This window comes from Myiozetetes cayanensis, unplaced genomic scaffold (genome assembly GCF_022539395.1).
Source record: "Myiozetetes cayanensis isolate MyiCay16 unplaced genomic scaffold, myiCay2020 scf2-11, whole genome shotgun sequence".
Classification (NCBI taxonomy): domain Eukaryota; kingdom Metazoa; phylum Chordata; class Aves; order Passeriformes; family Tyrannidae; genus Myiozetetes; species Myiozetetes cayanensis.
Genome location: NW_026087411.1, coordinates 93,135,536 through 93,154,895, shown reverse-complemented (window position 1 = coordinate 93,154,895; position 19,360 = coordinate 93,135,536). Strand labels below are relative to the sequence as shown.

Sequence of the window (19,360 nt, the reverse complement as noted above, 5' to 3'; positions counted from 1 at the left end):
ATTGCGAGGAATTTCTATTTAAGAATTTATTAGAAAAGGTTAATATAAACCTAACTAGTTCTAGTTAAAATAAGTTTACCATGACAAAAAAAAAATTAAGTGAAATTAAAGCTATTTAAAGGAAATTACCTCCCTAAACTGATACTCTTTCTGCATCTTTGATTGCAGGCTTCAAGCTACATAAATGTCTTTGTATATATGTAAGCATATATGCATATCATAGAATCATAGAATCATAGAATTAACTGGGTTAGAAGAGACCTCCAAGATCATCAAGTCCAACCCTTGATCCAACCTCACTGTGATTACTAGATCATGGCACTCAGTGTCACATCCAGTCTCATCTTAAAAACCTCCAGGGACGGTGAATCCACCACCTCTCTGGGCAGCCAATTCCAATGCCTGATCACTCTCTCTGTAAAGAACTTTTTTCTAATATCCAACCTAAACCTCCCCTGGCAGAGCTTAAGCCTGTGCTCTCTTGTCCTATTGCTGATTACCTGGGAGAAGAGACCGACCCCCACCTGGCTACAACCTCCTATCAGGTAGTTGTAGAGAGTGATGAGGTCAACCCTGAGCCTTCTCTTCTCCAGGCTAAAAACCCAGGTTCCCTCAGCCTTTCCTCATAGGACTTGTGCTCAAGTCCCTTCACCAGCCTGGTTGCTCTTCTCTGGACCTGCTCCAGCACCTCAATATCCTTCCTGAACTGAGGGGCCCAGGGCTGAACACAATACTCAAGGTGTGGCCTCACCAGCGCTGAGTACAGGGAAAGAATCACTTCCCTGCTCCTGCTGGCCACACTGTTCTTGATCCAGCCAGGATGCCATTGGCCTTCTTGGCCACCTGGGCACACTGCTGGCTCATGTTCAGCTTCCTGTCAGTCAGTACCCCCAGATTCCTTTCCACCTGGCTGCTCTCCAGCCACTCTTGTCCCCAGCCTGTAGCGCTGCAGGGGGTTGTTGTGGCCAAAGTGCAGGACCCAGCACTTGGCCTTGTTGAACTTCATCCTGTTGGAATCAGCCCAGCTCTCCAGCCTATCCAGGTCCCTCTGCAGAGCCCTCCTGCCTTCCAGCAGGTCGACACTCCCTCCCGACTGGTGTCGTCTGCAAATTTGCTAATGATGGACTCAATCCCCTCATCTAAATCATCAATAAAGATGTTAAACAGGACTGGGCCCAGCACTGAACCCTGGGGGACACCACTGGTGACCGGCCACCAGCTGGATGCAGCCTCGTTCACCAGCACTCTCTGGGCCTGGCCCTCCAGCCAGTTCCTAACCCAGCACAGAGTGCCCCTGTCCAAGCCGTGGGTTGCCAGGTTTTTCAGGAGTATATTATGGGAGACAGTGTCAAAGGCTTTGCTGAAGTCCAGATAGACACATCCACAGCCTTCCCCTCATCCACCAGGTGGGTCACCTGATCATAAAAGGAGATCAGGTTGGTCAAACAGGACCTGCCCCTCATGGACCCATGCTGGCTGGGTCTGACCCCTTGTCCATCCTATAGGTGCTGTGTGATTGCACTCAGGATATAATTATATAAGATATAATTCTCTTTTTTATTTGTTTTGAGTATTTTCTTATTGCATATTTAAACAGAAATTATAATTACCCATCAGAACTTCAGGAAAAATTCCAAAGAATACCTCTTACCTCTGCAAATTGGCCTGTGGTCACTCCAGGCAGCCAGTGTATCTGTCACTCTCTGACAAGTGATGCTCTTAGAACCTTGCAGCACATAATTATCCTCACAGGAAAACTGTACACTTGCACCCACCCTAGGAAACAAATAGGAGGAAGAAGGAAGGAATTAAAATATATTTTAAGTATCAACATGCTCAAATAAATGCAAGTGTCACCAAATGACAATATTTCAAGATCCAAACAAAGAAATTAAGGTGCAAAATTTTACTCTATCAACATTATATTAATAAAAAGCAATTTATACTCTAGGGAATAGGTCTATTATTTAGTTTGCCCACCTTTTAAGGAAGTAAGGCCATGAATATGAAACAATTGTGGTGGTAAATTTGATCATTTAAAGTATGAGTTCAACGAATGCATAGGGACATATATTTTTTAAGAAAATATATAATCATAATTCTTTCAGGCAAAATAATTTACTTCATGAATAATTCCAACCACTCTATATTCTCTCAAGTGAGAGAACAAGCAGTTTGATGAAGTAATTTGTTAACATATGCAACCAGGAAATATTAATTTCAGTCAACGGTAATAATTTATTAAATATTCCTGACCTTGTTGAATTTTCCTGTTAAAAATCATGCTTTATGATAACTTTTTTTTAGGACTGAAAATTAACTGTAACACACTTGTGTTACACACTGTAATACACTTGTAACATTGAAATCTGTCCCTTTGGAATGCTGACCAATCTTTATGAAGAATTAAAAAAACTGTACACAGTTGCTGTCCACAGCAAAGAGAGCTTTCCTAAACAGTATTTACGTGTCTGCTTCCATTTATTATTTGTGAGACTCTATGTTTCCCATCATAAACAACTGGTTCTGTTGTTTGTTTTCATGTACTTTTGAATCTGTATTTGATAATCCCATGTTGTGAACCAAGTGACCTTGATAAAGCATATTTCTCAGTTTAGAGTCCTAAACACCAGGGGATTGCTAGATGGCAATCAGAAAGCTCAGTGGTTATAACTATGCTGTGGAGAACTGCAAATAATCTCATTCACTATCATCCAGCTTGTTCCTACCCTTCAAGGACAAGAATTTTCTTAGTTTCTCAGAGGATCTCACAAACACTAACTCTATTGTTTTTCAATATTATGCTATTTTAGTTCTTTCATGAAACTTTATTAGGATTTTTTGTTGGTTTTGTTAATTTTGAAATTTGAGTATGATGTTCCGAACCTATGGAAGCTTTAAAAACTACTTAGCAGTTTGTTCTTGAGCTGTTAAATATGAAAGATTTAACAGAAAGGCAGGGAAAATACTGGCTCATTCCTTCTGTAATTCATGCAAAATGCATGAAATCCTTGAAGACTAGTATAATTTTCAAAAATTGCATTTGTTTTATGTTTGTCATAACCTACTATCCTTCAGAACATTTTTTGAACCCTCAGAAAAATAGGCCAAGTATGATTCCAAATAAATACATTAAATTAGTAAACAATTACTTTCTCCTTTTTGTAAAGAAAATAATGATATTAATTACTCTGACACTTTAATGCCATAAACACATATATTTTAAATGCATTTTCTCATATTTTCTAAAATTATGAGTTCTGAATTTCTTTTGCTAAGGAAACAGAAAACAAGAAGTTACCTAGTTGTGATAAATGCAAATTGAGAACTAAACTACTTTAAAATCATATTGGATGAAGAGTTTCCCAAAAGTGTAATGATGCATGAACCAACACGAAAACTTCAACATTTCCTTGAAGTTGCTATTATCAAGGCTTCGAAGGACAATTAAAAACTGTGTACATACAAAAAATTATAATGAAATAAAAGGCATAATTACTGGATGTCTGCAACAGTAATTTATAATTTAAAATACCCAGTTATTCTCCCCAAGAAAGAAAGGAGAAAACCCCAACAAAAAACCCAAAATGAACAAGAGGAATAAAAATATTTTTAGGTCTGATATAGTAAGTGAAGGTTTTCATGTTTAGACTGGGTTTTGATCATTGCAGACATACTTTTAAAATTCTAATTAATGTATACACAAAATATTACACACTAATCTAATCTATACACTTATGCTGATCCAATTTGTTTCAGTGTTATCCTACATAGTATGTATTTCAGGTTTTGGGTTGACATTTTTTCCCCCAAAGTTCTAGAAATAGTTTGGATCTAAGGGTCTAAGGACAATTTATGTCAACATCATATATTTTATATGGTGGGTATAATCTTTTGAAATGTTTGAACACAAACTAAGGAACACAAAAGAAATATACTGAACAAAACACAATAAAAACAAACAAGAAACACAGTAAAAACCATCACATTAAAGAGCAAGATAAGAACACGAAGTACTCAAAAGCTCATATCTAAATAAGCATCGTAGGACAAGGGATGCACCTGGAACACACAAACTACTACAAAACTCCTAAACAACATCCAGATTGCTAAGTCTCTTGACTCAGTCATTTGAAAATTTCTCTTTTAAAAAGAGAACATGCTTTTAAAGATGTCTTTTATCTTGTTTGATTTATGATTTCCAATAAAATTATTGCTTCATGTTCAAAATTAATGTTTTTAATTGAGTTGGTTTGGTTTGGTTTAGTTTTGGTTATTTTTCTTTACATCTCTACCTCCCTAGTCACTGGGCATATCTGTGGGCACTAGAAGTATTATGTTTGTTTTGGTATTTCTCTGTGTAAACTTTAAAAATGGAGAAGAGATATCTGTTTCCTCTTTTTTTCTTTTTTTTTTTTAAATTTGAACTCTACCAAAGCAATATTTGAAGGTTTATAAAAAAGGCTAGAATTTTACTGAAAGAAGTCATTTTAAAAAATGAAATACTATAAAATACTAACATAAAGCAATACTAACATAAAAAAAATAGATTTTCAAAAACTATTTTGAAAATTTAAAAGCTATTTTTGTTATGAATGTTGGTGAAAATGTCCAAAATGATTGCATTCTCACCTTACAAGACATACCATACAATACTTAAGGACAGTTAAAACAGTATTGTTTACATCTATTTCAGATTTTCTTTAGACAGTCTGTTTAAACAAACTGTTTTGAGGTCTCATGTAAAAATAAAATGTGATATTGACCCCAAAATTGTATTGATTATATTCTTATTAATCTAGCAAAGTCTGACTTGCCATTTGTCCCTCAAAATGAATCCAAATATCCACTGTATTGTTTTAAAATCACTGAAAATCTCTTCCCTACTGAAAATCTCTTCTGAACTGAAAACAGTAAAAGCATGGCAGGAGGACAGAATGAAAAGGTTAAGATTTCAATACCTTTTTGTTTGCTTTATGATATTAGAATGAATGCCATTATTATGCTGAAAACGATGAAACCCTTTTCAAAGAACTTGTCATCACAGAATCAGTTGGGTCTCAGGCTGTCTTGAAAATAAACCCTGTGCCTTTCCATCAATCCCTCTCATAACATGTCTCTCAGTAGACTGGAAAAGATTTTGAATAATGTGCATTTTCGTATGTTTTACTTCAGATTAATATTCACAGTTGTCATCCTCCTGACAAGAACAATAGCTCCTTCTGGTGTTTATACTTGCTTCTTAGGAAAGAAAAAAACACTGCCTATCTTTACTATCTTTTTTTTTTTGTTTTTTCATTACACTGGAGAAATGCAAACAAGAATAAATATTATGTCCCTTTTCCTATGGAAGAACTTGATTTGTCATTTCAGAGAAACAAAAATTAAACTCCAGTCAAATTCTATATTTAAATGTCCAGCCAGATTTAGATAGATAACACTAACATAACTAAGATAAGTTTTAAATAGATATTATCAAACTTTAAAGTAAATGAAAAACAGTTGCTGTTGCATAATCAGTCTTTAGATTAACAAGTAAGGTTTAGGAGGAAAACAAAATTATACTGTTTCTCTCAAATACTATTCAGAATTTGGAGGCCCAAAACATGCACATAATTAATGTGATCAAAATATATAACACGTTTTATTCATCTTATCTTATATGATGTTGCTTGTTGAACACTTTGTACACCCATTTATAACCCCATGAACAGCAAGATACACTTGGTGAAACAAAAATATTATGAGAGGCTGGATGGGGTAAAGGATGGAGGGAAATAGCCTTGCTGCGTAGACTGAGTGAGCATTGCTCATAAGTAAGTTCCAGACATTTAAAAAACCTTTAACCCACACTCATTCCTAAGAGGCTGTGTTCAAAATACAGTTGACTACGTATTTTAAGGTTCTTTGACATTAGATTCCCTCAGATATCCTTTAAAATACTTTGAGTTTTAAGGTTCTTTCGGGCTTTCCCTCTTGGTTTATTTAGGCATTGCTGGGAAATTTGTTGTTGAGCTCTCCCATGTTGTGGTTCACATGCTTTGGATCTTTGAACCTGTTTCTCCAAAATTATTCTAGTTCCCTTTCTCTTTCATATTACAGACTACAATCTAGAGGGGAAGAGATTAAATTCTCTCTCTTACCCTCTTCAAACTTTAAGGTTTTCAAGCAGGGACTGCTGTTGTTTCTTAACAGTTGTTCATACGCCACTGACTTGGACCCTAACTAGATGTGATCTCTTTGGCCAACAGTGTATCACGAAAGCTGTACGAAATTTATAGATTCGCAGAATAAGTTAGATTGGAAGAGGATGTCATCTAGTCCAATGCCCCATTCCAAGCAAGCCCAGTTGGAACAGAGGGTTCAGAGTCCTGTTCAGGTGAGTTCTGAACGCTTCTCTGGGTGGAAATTCTACAAATTCTTCTGTAAACTTCAGTGTTTGATGATTTTTTTTAATCCTGAATCTAGTAGTAATTTACCATGTCCCACCATTACCTCTAGTCCTGTCACTGTTCACCTTTGAGAAGAGTCTGGTTTTCTTTTCTCTACACCCTCCTGTTTAGTAACTATAGACAGCAACAAGCTCCTTCAGATTCCCTGAAGACTAAGCAAACCCATAACTCATAGCCTCTAATATGTCAAGTGCTCGGGTTCCCTCATCACCCCAACCTGCTGAATTCACTCTGGAATCTTGAGATAACGGTGTGAAAAAGTGCCCTTCAAGTTTGAATTCATGCAGTTTTCCACTAAACATTTTGTCTATGGGTTAACTATTTCCAGTGATCCTTTTCTCTCTCAACTGATAACAAAGTTATTTTAGATGCTGCACTTAATTCTTTCAACTAAGTATTTGATTTGGAAGAATTCAGAGAAGATATGTTCTGCATCATTTTTGGTTTCATGAGAAGAGACTTAAGCAGAGGAGGGAAACTGAGGCATTCCTACACAAATACTAAAGTCAAATACTCTCCAAAATAACAGTGGAAGAATACAGGTATTCCTTGGATGTATACACACAGGCACTTTAATACATATTGAGAAAAAGTTATATTTTAGCATCCTATTTTTACCTAGCCTTCTACTGACTGATGTTTCTTTCCTTAATACATCAAGTATTAATAAAGACCTAGACAAAAATTACATTTACTTTCCTAAAATAGCAGCCCTTTGGGCAGGAAATACATACTATACTTTTGTATCATATAATTTCATTTGTAGCAGTTGTACTTGAGAAGTTGAATCAGAATACATGGAAAACATCTTCTGGACAGCTTGTATCTCTAGTCTGTGTATTGTAAGATCCTTTGACTTCATTATTTTTTAAAACACATTAAAATTCTGCTCTGATGCTGAAGAAACCATGACTTTGCATATAACTGAATCTCTTAGTGTTGGAGTTCTTTATGATTTCTCAAACTCCTGTGAGGACAGAGAAAAATCCAAAAAGAGTATGTCAATCAGAAATAGAATAGATTTTAAAACTTATTTTTCCTTTCTGTTATGATCTAACTTCTAAGAGCCATGATTCAGGAACCAGGTTGGATTAATTTGCTCTACAGAGTTTCAGAAAACTTTGCACAATTCCTTCTAATTCCTATGAATTGTTCCTTTCCATTTACTCTTAGGTCTGACTGTCCACTCCCTGCTGAGCAATTCGTAAATCTCTGCATGAGCTGGAGGCTCCCACTTCCTTCCTTTGACCCTCTTCTCTGCTGCACCTTGAAGTCTCTGCCTTTTTTCCTCAACAGGGTAGGAACAAACTTCCTCTTTTCTCCATAGGGGCCCATTTGACGTTATCTTTTTTTTAATATAACAAAAGTTGACAACAAAAAAAAAAAACCAAGGAGACAGAGTTCATCACACAGAGAATTTGTCATGTTCTCCAAGTTTTTTAACGGTTTAGTGGGAAAACAGATAATACTCTCTGCTTCTTCTTCTTCTTCTTCTTCTTCTTCTTCTTCTTCTTCTTCTTCTTCTTCTTCTTCTTTTTCTTGTTCTTCTTCTTCTTCTTCTTCTCCTTCTTCTTCTTCTATGCTGTCCTGAGAGTTCTGCTTTTTCTATATTATGCTTTAAATTCCTATTTAAAATTCACTGATTTAAAAAAAAAACAAGGAAAAACAATTCAAGATATGCAATGGACTGGGGCTATTTTGACAAAGAATTAATACATTTAAAACTAGGGAAATTATACATATCTGTAGTTACATGCTCTGTATACATATATATGTAACAGGAAACATCTTCCTTTTGGTCATATAGAAAACTAAATGTGCCTACCTGAAGTCAGAGCCTACCCTTTTCCCATTTTCAGGAATTCCAGGATCGGGACATGTATCAGATGCAACTGCATCCCCACCCTGGGTCACTGCAAAGAAAAGGAAAAAATGCATTTAGACATGCAACTATAAAGATGACTATTCATTTTCCCATACATAAACTACCACATCCTGAATTCAACCACATTTTACCATTTTCTCTTGTATCAGTTTAAATTATTAACAAAAAGAAGCCCCAAATAATTGATTTTTTTTGGTTTGTGGGAGTTTTTGGTTTTGTTTTTGGTTTTGGTTTTTTTTGGTGATAAAAAACTGCCATATTTTGCTTCTGTGGAACACAAAATGATTGATTTCCCATGGTCAGTGACCTTTTTAAGGATATATCAGGATCCACAGTTTTCCCCACATAAGAAAAACAACATTTCATGAATTCACCTTCTGAAATACTCAAAAGACACCATTGTAAGATTAAGAATCTTACATATATATATATATAAGAAAATATATATAATATATATATAAGAAAAAATATAAGAAAATAAAATCTACATAATAAAATCTTTCCATAATAAGACTTAAAATAGACAAAAGCCCAGAATCCAACTGTAGTACTGTAAAACTGTAATAATCTTTATGAATCACAGGATCATTTAGATCGGAAAAGACCTCTGAGATTATCAAGTGCAACCTTTGGTCAATCACCACTTTGTCATGAAGATAATCTTAAAAATATACAGAATACCCCCCAGAGCAATCAATTTGTAACCAGCTGCTCATGCGCTCATGCAAATGAGGCTCAAACTTCTATTTTTTGCTTTTAGCTCGGAAGAGAAAGAGAAGGTATCCTATACTATTCCATTCCTTTTGTCCTTCATTCTTTCTCCCTCCAGACTATGATATTTAGTTAATACTATGTAGATAAACATATAAACTTTCAAAAGTCAAACCAATTTGAACATTCAATTTTCCCTTTTTTTCTTCTTAGCAAAAAGGTATTCAAGGAATATGTGTAATGAAAAGTAATTAAACATAAAGAAAAGAAATAAAGCAGAACACTGAATATACAGAAGCCCCAAATATACACATGCTGTCTATTCTGCTCATAAACACATATAAATTATACAAGCTTGACTGGATTACAGACGACAACACTACAGCTGAAAGGTGATGAGAGACTAAATGTAAAAAGTGGCTGGTTTTCCCACACAGTGATATGCTTTCAAATTGAGTACAGTAGCAAAAGGAGTGGTGACAAGCAGAATATATACAATCAGATGTTAAGAGCTAGTAATCTTTATGTGTTTTGGCAGCTTCAAGGAAAATCAATTTATATAGAAATACAACATTTTACAAAAGATTTAAAGAACTAAAAAACTGCATTACAGTACTACAAAAATACAACTAAGACAATGGTCTAATAAGGACCAAAATTCTTGACCTGAAGCATAGGTTCTTCTGCAGAGTAGAGAAACTGCAATCATTACACTGTGTTTCAACATTTGTAGGGTTTTTTTCCTGGAGAATGTTTTAAGAATACAGGAAAACAACACCTCTTTCTCCACATCTTTTTAACACTACCTATTGTACAGTATACTCTTCTGTTAAACTACATCAAGAAAGATTATCATAATCTCAGAAATTTCTTTGAAGATTCAAGTAAAATAAGATTCTTACTTAAAAAGTGATTTCCTGCTAAATAAACAAACCTGAACATGAGTAAAAATTCAGTTTAGCTGGACTTTTGATCATCTTTAGAACCTGGAATCCACTATCTTAAAAACACTCCTGCTAATCTCACTAAAAATACTTAGACTGATGAAGATTTTTGTGTGTGTGAATAAAGGCTTTCAGAACAAATTTATACTCGCTATTATTCATATAGTTTATTCTGAGAATCTAATCTTGTAGTTTCTTGGAAAATGTCAGCATTGAAATGCAATTATAGACAAAACTTGATCTTGCTAGAAAAGCAGCCTGCTTGTAGATTGATATTTCTTAAAATAAATTATCTTCCTACCAATATTTCTTCCATTTTTCAGAGAAAAAAAAATCAAATATTTACTACATTTAGCACAGAACTCTAGCTTTGTTAGATGTGGAGGTGAGGATCACTTTGGACTACTAAATCACAGAAACACAAAAATGAGCAATATGACTGTGCGGTTGTCCAACTTACCAAGATTACTAAACTTATGGTTCAGTAATACAGTAACTTAGTAACTACTTAGTAAAACGTAGTAATTTAGTAAGTACCTTAAGGTGACAACTGTAATACAAGGTTGCATTTGCTACTATGCTTTAAGCACAAACATATTACAGTGAAGCCACCTTGTTTTACACATAAAATGCCTAAGTATTTTGGGACACCAGTAAATGTTGAGTGAGACCTTAGTCATAGCTCAGAATGAAGTGATCTCCTCAGATAGAAGATTATCTTCGCAAAATTTTCTTCTTGGTCACTACTTTACTCTGTCAACGCACTCTCACACTGATATCAGGGAAGGGTGATTCAGGCTCTCTCTTCTCCATACAAATACTGGTTCCTGAAACAGGACAGGTGTCATGTGTCTGAAGCTTGACACGTCTTCCTGGATGTCTACAGGTCTTGTTAAACATAGCCCAGGTTTTAGCTTCTATTTTCCCTGACAAACTGTCAAGTGTTTTCTTAACAGATGGTGTTTGCGTGACATACTATCATAACAAAATAAATCCAACTCCCTAGAAAACAAACCTGCCTGATTTTATCTTTCCAGATGGGAAAAAAAGGAACAAATGTCTCAAATTAGTGAAAAAATTTATTAACTTTTCAGGGACACCAGGGACTTTAGCACATATATTCTATATTATGTTATATTACATATGTTATATATAATAATATACCATAATATTATACATTCGTATTAAAGCCTTTACCTGTCAGTATCTTGGAATTTACCTAGAAATTAGATTTCAAAATTTTAATATTCTTTTTTTAGCTCCAACATTTCTTATCAGACTGAAAATAGATGAAAAGATGCCCATATGAATTCCTGTCAGAGATCTTTATCTTCCTCTGTTTCAATCCTGTCAGGTTTCCCCTTTATCCACCACTATGAAGTATCATCCACTGCTACTGAGTTCCATAACAAGACATGAGAAAGAATAATCTTTGATTTGAGTATCTCAGTTTCAAAATATATTTAAACCCTGCAGTCTCTGCAAGCATTTCTTGGACATGTCATCTGCTGTTCATTCAGTCTCATGCATAATCTTTCACTTTAAAGAAAAAGACTTTTGTATGTCCTCAAAAGTCCTGTGACTTGTTTGTACTCTTTATGAACTATATAAAGTTTCATTTACCTAGAGTGTTCTAAAGTTTTTCATGTTTTTTGCATCTTCCTTCTGAGTTTTCCTCCTTTGACATATCAAACTTGAATTGCTTCCCTTTACATTCAAAGCTCATTTACAGACTGAGTGTATTTTAACTACAATTTTAATTTTCATTTTAGAATTCTAAAATTTTGAAACAATGAAGATATTAATAAAATGGAAGGTAATTTTCCTATTTAAAGCTTGTAAAATTTAGACATAAATATCAATTATGTAAACGTTTTGGCACAGCTATGCACTAATTAGTAGGATTTATTTTACAGTACTAAAAATGTTCCTCTACGCTGTTTCTCTACATATAAACAAAATATTTATAAACCGGTATTTAGGAAAAATAAATTTAGGGTCAGTCTAAATAATAGCAGTCTCTCTCAACATATTTGTAGTACATTTTCAGTATGCCCTCTCAATTTTAAAAATAAGTTGAAGAATATATAATCCTCGCTAATAATCAAGGTAAGACATTGATGTACTTAGACAGTTCCTCATATTGTATCCCAGAATTTCAAGGAACCATCAGCTAAAGAAAATGATATGTATTCCATGAGACTAATATCATAAAAAGTATTTGAAGTTACAGGTTAGGAAGAACAGTGAGGAAAGATTCTAGTCAGGTTTGGAGTTTTTTTCTTCTTTTTCTGACAGCAGGTTTGAGAACATCAAAGATGCTTCAACCACCAGACATGTTTGTGTTACAGAGACAGAACATTCCCAGTGGATGCAACTTAACTCTAGAACTTCTCAACAAATCATGCCATTATCTACTGCAAAACTTATGTATTCTCAGACCTTTCTGCAGAAATAGCTGAAAAAAAGCTGAGTAATTAATGTGATGGACAGCTTTACATTCTATATACAACCTCTATGGTTAAGACTGGTGATTTAAATTTATATTTGATACCAAAAAAATCCATTCCTGCTTTACTGATGGAGAGCGAATCAACAAGATTTCTTCCATTTTCTCAACTGGGATCAAGAAGACTAGTTTCCAAAGCTTTGGAGGTCATCTTTATTGTTTTACTTGGTATATGACACAGGAAAATCAGAGTTACTTTAAGATACTTCACATGTTCCTATTCTAACACAATAGAACAAAAGAAAGACTAAATTGAAATAAGCCTTTAACAAATTGTAATTATAAAATACTAGCAGATACATTAACATGTTAATTTAGCTCAGCATTTGGGAAGTATTTAACTGTAATGAAGAAGCAATATCATGCAGGAGAAAAGGTTGGTGCAATATATATTTCATGCAGCAAGACAAGAGACATGAGATCCCCTTTGTTATATTGGTTCTACTCCAGACATGCTGCCCTGCTCTAGATGCATTTGGAATCTGGAAATACATTAAAGATCTGCTCATGCTCATGTAAACTATGTGACTACACACTTTGAAGTCATGGACTTTGAAGCAAAATATTATTATGCATGGATGAGTTATACCACAGATTTTTCCTCAGTAACCCTTAGGTTAGTAAATATTGGGTGTTCATACTTCAAGTTCCAACCTCCAATTTTAAAGTTAACAAGTTATGACAGTCTCTTTGGATATATACTCATTATCCTAGTGATAGTTTCAACTTATAGAAAGGTTCTAGATTTAAAATAAAAAAAAATAGCTCAGAAACACTCATTCCTTCAATAATTTGTTTTGAATAATTTTCAGATTTAACCAAAAACTTCAAGAGTTACCTTCAAGAAAGCCTCAGCAAGTACTGTGTGGAGGTTAGAAAAAAGACCCTAAAATTCCCCATGGAAAGATATTGTAAGAAATGGTAGTTTTTCTAGAGCAGACTGACAAGTTGTCACCCAGAGGAGGCTCACAGCATACTGAGAACCTCTTACAAACACAGGCTGAAAGAGAGGGGGGTGTTTAGCCTGGAGAAGAGAAGGTTCCTGGGAAACCTCACAGTGGCCTTCCAGAACCTAAAGGAGGCTTATAAAAAAAAAGAAGGAGAGTGACATTTTATGTAGGTAGATAGTGATAGGTCAGGGTGGAATAGTTTTATACTAAAAGACAAGAGATTTAGATCAGATGTCAGGAAGAAATGCTTTACTCAGAGGTTGTTGATGCACTGGAAGAGGATGCCCAGAGAAGCTGTGGATGTCCCATCCCTTGAACTGTTCATGTCCAAGCTGGATGGGAATTTGACCAACCTAATCTAGTGGAAGGTGTTCCAGCCTATGGCAGTGGGGTTTGAACTACATGACCTTTAAAGTCCCTTCCAACCCAAATCATTTAATGATTCTGTGAAGTTTGTAAACTGAACAAGACTTTTCAATGAATGAGTTCTTTACCTCTCTATTATGATGAAAATAAAAGCTTACACATGTAAATATCAACCTCTTTCCAGTCAAGAAGTCACACAGAAGGGCAATGACACTGTTTCAATTAAACAAGATATTAAATGCAACAATTAATGTAATAGAGCCAAAACTTGATCATTCATTAAGCTCCTTAGATTTACATTTATTTACATTTTAATTTTTGAAAAGCTTGATTCATTTTGAAAAATATCTAACAGTTGTAGACATAATTTTGTTCATTAAATAATTATACTTCAAAAATGAAACCAAAACGTTTCAATTATTCTGTATCAAGTGTACTAGAAATTATTTCACATAGCAATGAATACTGTAATCACTGGAAGAGAAAAAAGGATGTATATATTTGATACCTTGAAATGACAGTATTTGGAGAAAAGGTATATTTTGTCATTGTATAAGAGAACTGAATATACCACAGTTGTTCTGAATTTATGAAGTTGCAATTAATGGATGAAAAAACAGAGAGAAAAAAAGCTTCAATACACAAATACATTCATAGGCAGAATAAATTGAATGAAATTTTCCACCATAAGTTTTGCTGCATTTGCTCTAAAATGTCAGTTACCCACATTGTAAGGATAATTTCAAGTCTCTAAAGTTTTGAATTATCCCAGACAAAAATAAAAGAATAAATTGGAGAATGAATTTTAATGGTCAGACTACAGATACAGCAGGAGGCCTTTTTTTTGTTTGCAAAGACATTTATTAGGAGACTTCTCATGCACTGCACTTAGCAGCACAGTTATTTTAATGACCTTGGTCTACATAATTTTGACTATATTAGGAAAAAAAAAGTAATTTATTTTGTGTCTTGAACTCTTCACCAAATTAGAGGCTGCAAAGTGGATTTAACTCCCTTTTTCTTTTTTCCTGATATCTCTTTCTTGGAATGACTTAAACAAAAAGTATTAAGCTGGAACCCTAATAATGAGATACAAGGGCATTGCTTAGATAGGTATATAAAAGGATATGCCTAGTAACAGACAATGCTTTATAATTAAAAATGATCACAGATGTGACAGAAAATGCAGATTTGAGTAGAAGGAATTGTTGCAAAATATCAAGGAAAAAAAATAAGCATCTGAATGGTAAAAGTAATACAAAGAATGTTAAAGAATATTTTTCCATAAAATTTCTTCCTGGTTTTTAGAATACTATGAAATACTACAAAATTCCTGTTAGCAAAAATGAGCTGATGGCCCATATGTTCCTTGCTCCATCATAGACTTTCAGTAACTCCTTCAGTAGAAATAGCATAATACCGATCTGTTAGAAACAACAGAAATAAATCCATATGACACTTATTCCAATGAAGAAATTATACCTTTCTGAAACATAGAGAAATAGAAAAGAAGAGAAGACAAACAAGGAAGCACAGGTAAGGGAAGTTTTGAATTTTAACAGTGTAACTGCTTTCAAGAAGCTAGTTCAAACTCTTTTTTTGCTTAATGAATTGGTGAATGAATATTTGAATACTATTGAATAGAAAAATATGGTCATGTGGACACCAGATGGCAGGGGCTTATAAGGCCATTCCGGGCAGTCGCACAAGGAGAAGCCATTATCCAAAACCTGACCAGAGAACACTTTTACAGATGGCATTGTGTTTCTTCAAACTGATTAACAAATCTTCTCAAGTACTGTTCTAGAAGTTCAGAAAGCTGCTAGATATCATTTAAAATTAGAATTCACCAGTGTTTCTCACTATAAGAGTATTTTAGCTTTGAAAATTTGAAAGTTTAACCATCCCTCTTGCTTTAAAACATCAGATAAAAATCCTAATTTCTACAACAGAATCTATTAAAAAACCCTACAATTTTCACATGCTAAAGATAATTCTTTTAGCTTTTTTTGAATGAGCTCTAGCACCTTCAAACTTTGGGAAATCATCATCCTACTAGATTGCAGCTGTCAAGTTGGTTGAAATACAGGATCCCTGTAGCTTACCAATATATTTATAGCACTCCTTTCTGCTGTAGCTGGGGATTTCTACCAATAGTCCTTTACTTGCTATAACCAAAATAGCTGATATGTCCCACTTCCCTTTGTTATTCCTTAGTGATCGCAAGGCCTGAGTATAGACTGCCCTTATATAAATCCAATAGTTGTTTTGTCCATTCTTAGTGACTGAATCAGCAGTCAAAAAATAAAAAAGGAGAAAAGTTTTTTTTCTGACTTTGTTTTGTTCTTTTTAGTTTTATTTGGTGATCTCCTTTTCAACAGCTGAATTTAAGATTTAATCCTGCTTACTGAAGAAATTTAAGGCTCAGTAGATGCACAGCTTTCAGTCACTCTGGGAGCTTACTAGTCCAGGTGTTCTTGAAGTCTTGAAGAGTCTGCTCACTCATAACAACATTTGTTTTATATTTACCCCCATTGACCTCCATGGGCTATTTCACTGTGATCCTCACCACAAGCTGCAGGGGAATCTCACCTTCAGTGCCTGGAACTGACATTGGTCTCTGAATAGTCGTTCCTCTCACATATTCTCATTCCTCTCTTCTTTGGGCACAATTACATCTGCATGATAACTGGGTTTTTTTCCTTCTTAAATATGCTATCACAGACGTGTTACTGCCATCTCTGATTGGCTTGGTCTTGGCCAGTGGCTGGTCCTTCCTGGAGCCAGCTGGCATTGGCTCTGTCAGACATGGAGGTAACTTCCAGCAGCTTCTGACAAAAGCCAGCCCTGTAGCCATCCCTTCTGTGCCTGTCTCAACCTCCCCTTTGCCAACTTCTGGCTACATAAAACTTAGAGTTATTTAAAGAAATACAGAAATATATAGAAATTATATCTTTGGAAAGTGTGGGGGAAAATTGTCAAATATTTACTTCTGTAGCACTATCAAACATTTGGATTTTAGTTTGATCAAAATACTACCTAAAAGTTTGAGGTGATAGAATCAACTTTAGTTTTAGCTGTAAGTTCTAGTTTAAACAGATTCTCCCTCTGAAATATAATATATTGGGAACTGGAATATATTCTGTTTCCTCCATTTCCTATAAGTCACATAAAAGCTACAGTTCAGAATCAGATACATTCACCACATATAATTGGGGGTGTGTGTGTGTGTGCTGGTTGCACTCTACCAGAAAGTACAAACTTCCTGAGACACTGATAAACTGATGGAAGATAAAGCTGCATCATGAAGGATGGAAACATCTTTGATAATTACAAAAGCCATACTTTCACTGCTGTTGAATTCATCCGATCCTAGGAACAGAAAGCGAACTTGCAAAAACCAGGCTGACCAGGCTGAAAGCCTGTGTCTAATTTCCTTCACCTGATGGGCCACATACAACACAACTATTGCCAGCTTAAGTGTGAGAAAACTGATGAGTCTAAAATGCTGAAATTTCCCAGTGAGTGATGTTCATTCAGCAGCGATTCAATACAGTTCCACCAGATGGAATATATAAGTTTGCATTGCGTTGTCTCTTAGTAAAGATACTTTCCTAGTAAGAGTATCTTATGACTTCCAAATGACTCATTAAGACTTGCCTGAACTGAAGGTATCCATGCCTGAAAATTTAACCCCTCCCTTTTGTCAATTTAAAAATATTGTCCTTTCATCAATCCTAACACTTAAATAATGATCTACATCATGTTTTTATGTTGGTCAAGGTAATGAGGAGAAGACAGAGAAGAAACTATCCCACATCACTATATAACAATTGTATTGTGCTTTTTTGTGGCCTACTTGCAGTACAACTATTTAGCACTCAGCTAAAGTTATTAAACCTAACAAGCTCTTATAACAATAAAGACACTAATATAAGAGTATTATGAACTCCTCAATCATTAGTTTCTACACTGTACTTTGAATTCCAGCATCATTTCATGACTTATTCTCTTAGTGTTATACAATAATCATACACAAGGAAATGGAAAACCATTACATCACTGAAACCAATAGATAAAATATTAGTAATGATTAGGAGTGTAGGATTTTATTAAATAGGCAAATGATTAAGAAAATATTTAAAAATAAATACATTACCATTTATTTTTCACATCACAAGACAGGAAGGGAAAGTAAAAGCTTGACATGAAAATTAAACTACTATTATATATTTGTCCTTTGAAGATCAGACAATTAAGTATATATGAGGCTTAAAACATAGCTCAGAATAAACAATTGTTTTTTTCCAGTACCACTTCATTCAGAATTGTAGGAAAGTCAGTAATTTACTTTGAAATGACAGAGCTGATAGTCAGTAGTAAACTGCAATTTTATGGGATATCCAGAAGCATTCTTTTCAAAAGAAATAAACCCAACATGTTGTATTGTCTCAGTGGCTTAGAAGTTTGGAAAATTCCATTTTTCACCAGTGTCAGGTTATAAACTCACCCTACAATGCTATCTACTTGTAAATATACTGCCACTTTATAAAATATTTTATTGATTCACAAGGCTGTCTTTTTCTTTTCTTTAAAAAAAGTAACCTAGCATCTTACTGGGCACTGTCATTTCTTCAATAAAGCTGAAGGTGACTATATATTTATTTTTAAAATATAAATAAGGGTTAAAATAACTGTCTTTAACTAAAATTCTCATTTTCTTAATTAGTTATTTAATATCCATTTGTCAATTGATACATTACCTGCTTTTTTGTGTGGTAACTGATATTAAATTTTGGTTGTCTTCCAGAGCAAAATGTTTAGCACCATGTAACAAATCAGAAGAGGTAACAAAACAATTAGCCATGGACATGCTGTATTGGTGATATAATTTTTCAACATAAATCCTTAAGGATTTTTCACTGAATTTTTTTATATATATATATTTATATATATATGCACACACACATATATCAGTCCACTGTCCAAGGTTTGCAGAATTTAATCAAAGTAGCTTTGACATTGAGAAAGAGATTAAGATTAGAAAATAACTATTAACAATGGGATAGTCTACCAGGATGCTGGTTTTATAGAAAATAAAAGAAAATTATACATAAAAATTCTGTTCTCTGGCCTTTCTCTGACTTTTAATGTGACTTTGAGCAAAACAATTAAGCCACCTCTTAAGTGAAACCTAGGTATAACATGGAAGCTTGTGAACAGAACTACTCCTGAAGTTTCCTGTTGAGCTGCTCAAACCATTAAAATTGTGAGAGGTCATCACTTTCTGCCTACATCACCCTACTGAAAAGCTACAGTTTCGTACTTGCCAAGAAGTGACATCTCTTCACAGTCCTCCTAACAAGGCTGAGAATTGTGCTGTCTTCCTCTCACACAGTTAAGAGTAGAAGAGCTTAGAATACTTCCAGCATATCCCCAAGACATATTATCACAAAATAAGAAACACATCTGCTGATGTTGACTTTCTTTAGAGGTGTTAATTTAAGTTAACTTCTTTAGTTTTCTGTATAATGCCCAGGTCA

The 19,360-nt window shown here is 34.4% G+C and overlaps 1 protein-coding gene across 3 annotated transcripts in view; it reads right to left on the bottom strand.

Annotated features, from left to right (window-relative positions):
- Positions 1-19,360, bottom strand: part of CSMD1 (CUB and Sushi multiple domains 1) — a 1,108,336-nt gene that overhangs the window by 341,336 nt on the left and 747,640 nt on the right. For all 3 annotated transcript variants that reach the window (XR_007628921.1, XM_050315426.1, XM_050315427.1), the window contains exons 8-9: positions 8,278-8,365; positions 1,652-1,776 (exon numbers count right to left, since the gene is read on the bottom strand). Coding sequence is in view for 2 of the 3 variants with exons in the window: in XM_050315426.1 (XP_050171383.1) it covers positions 1,652-1,776; positions 8,278-8,365 (213 nt within the window). In the remaining variant the exon portion in view is untranslated. The remainder of the gene's footprint in view (positions 1-1,651; positions 1,777-8,277; positions 8,366-19,360) is intronic.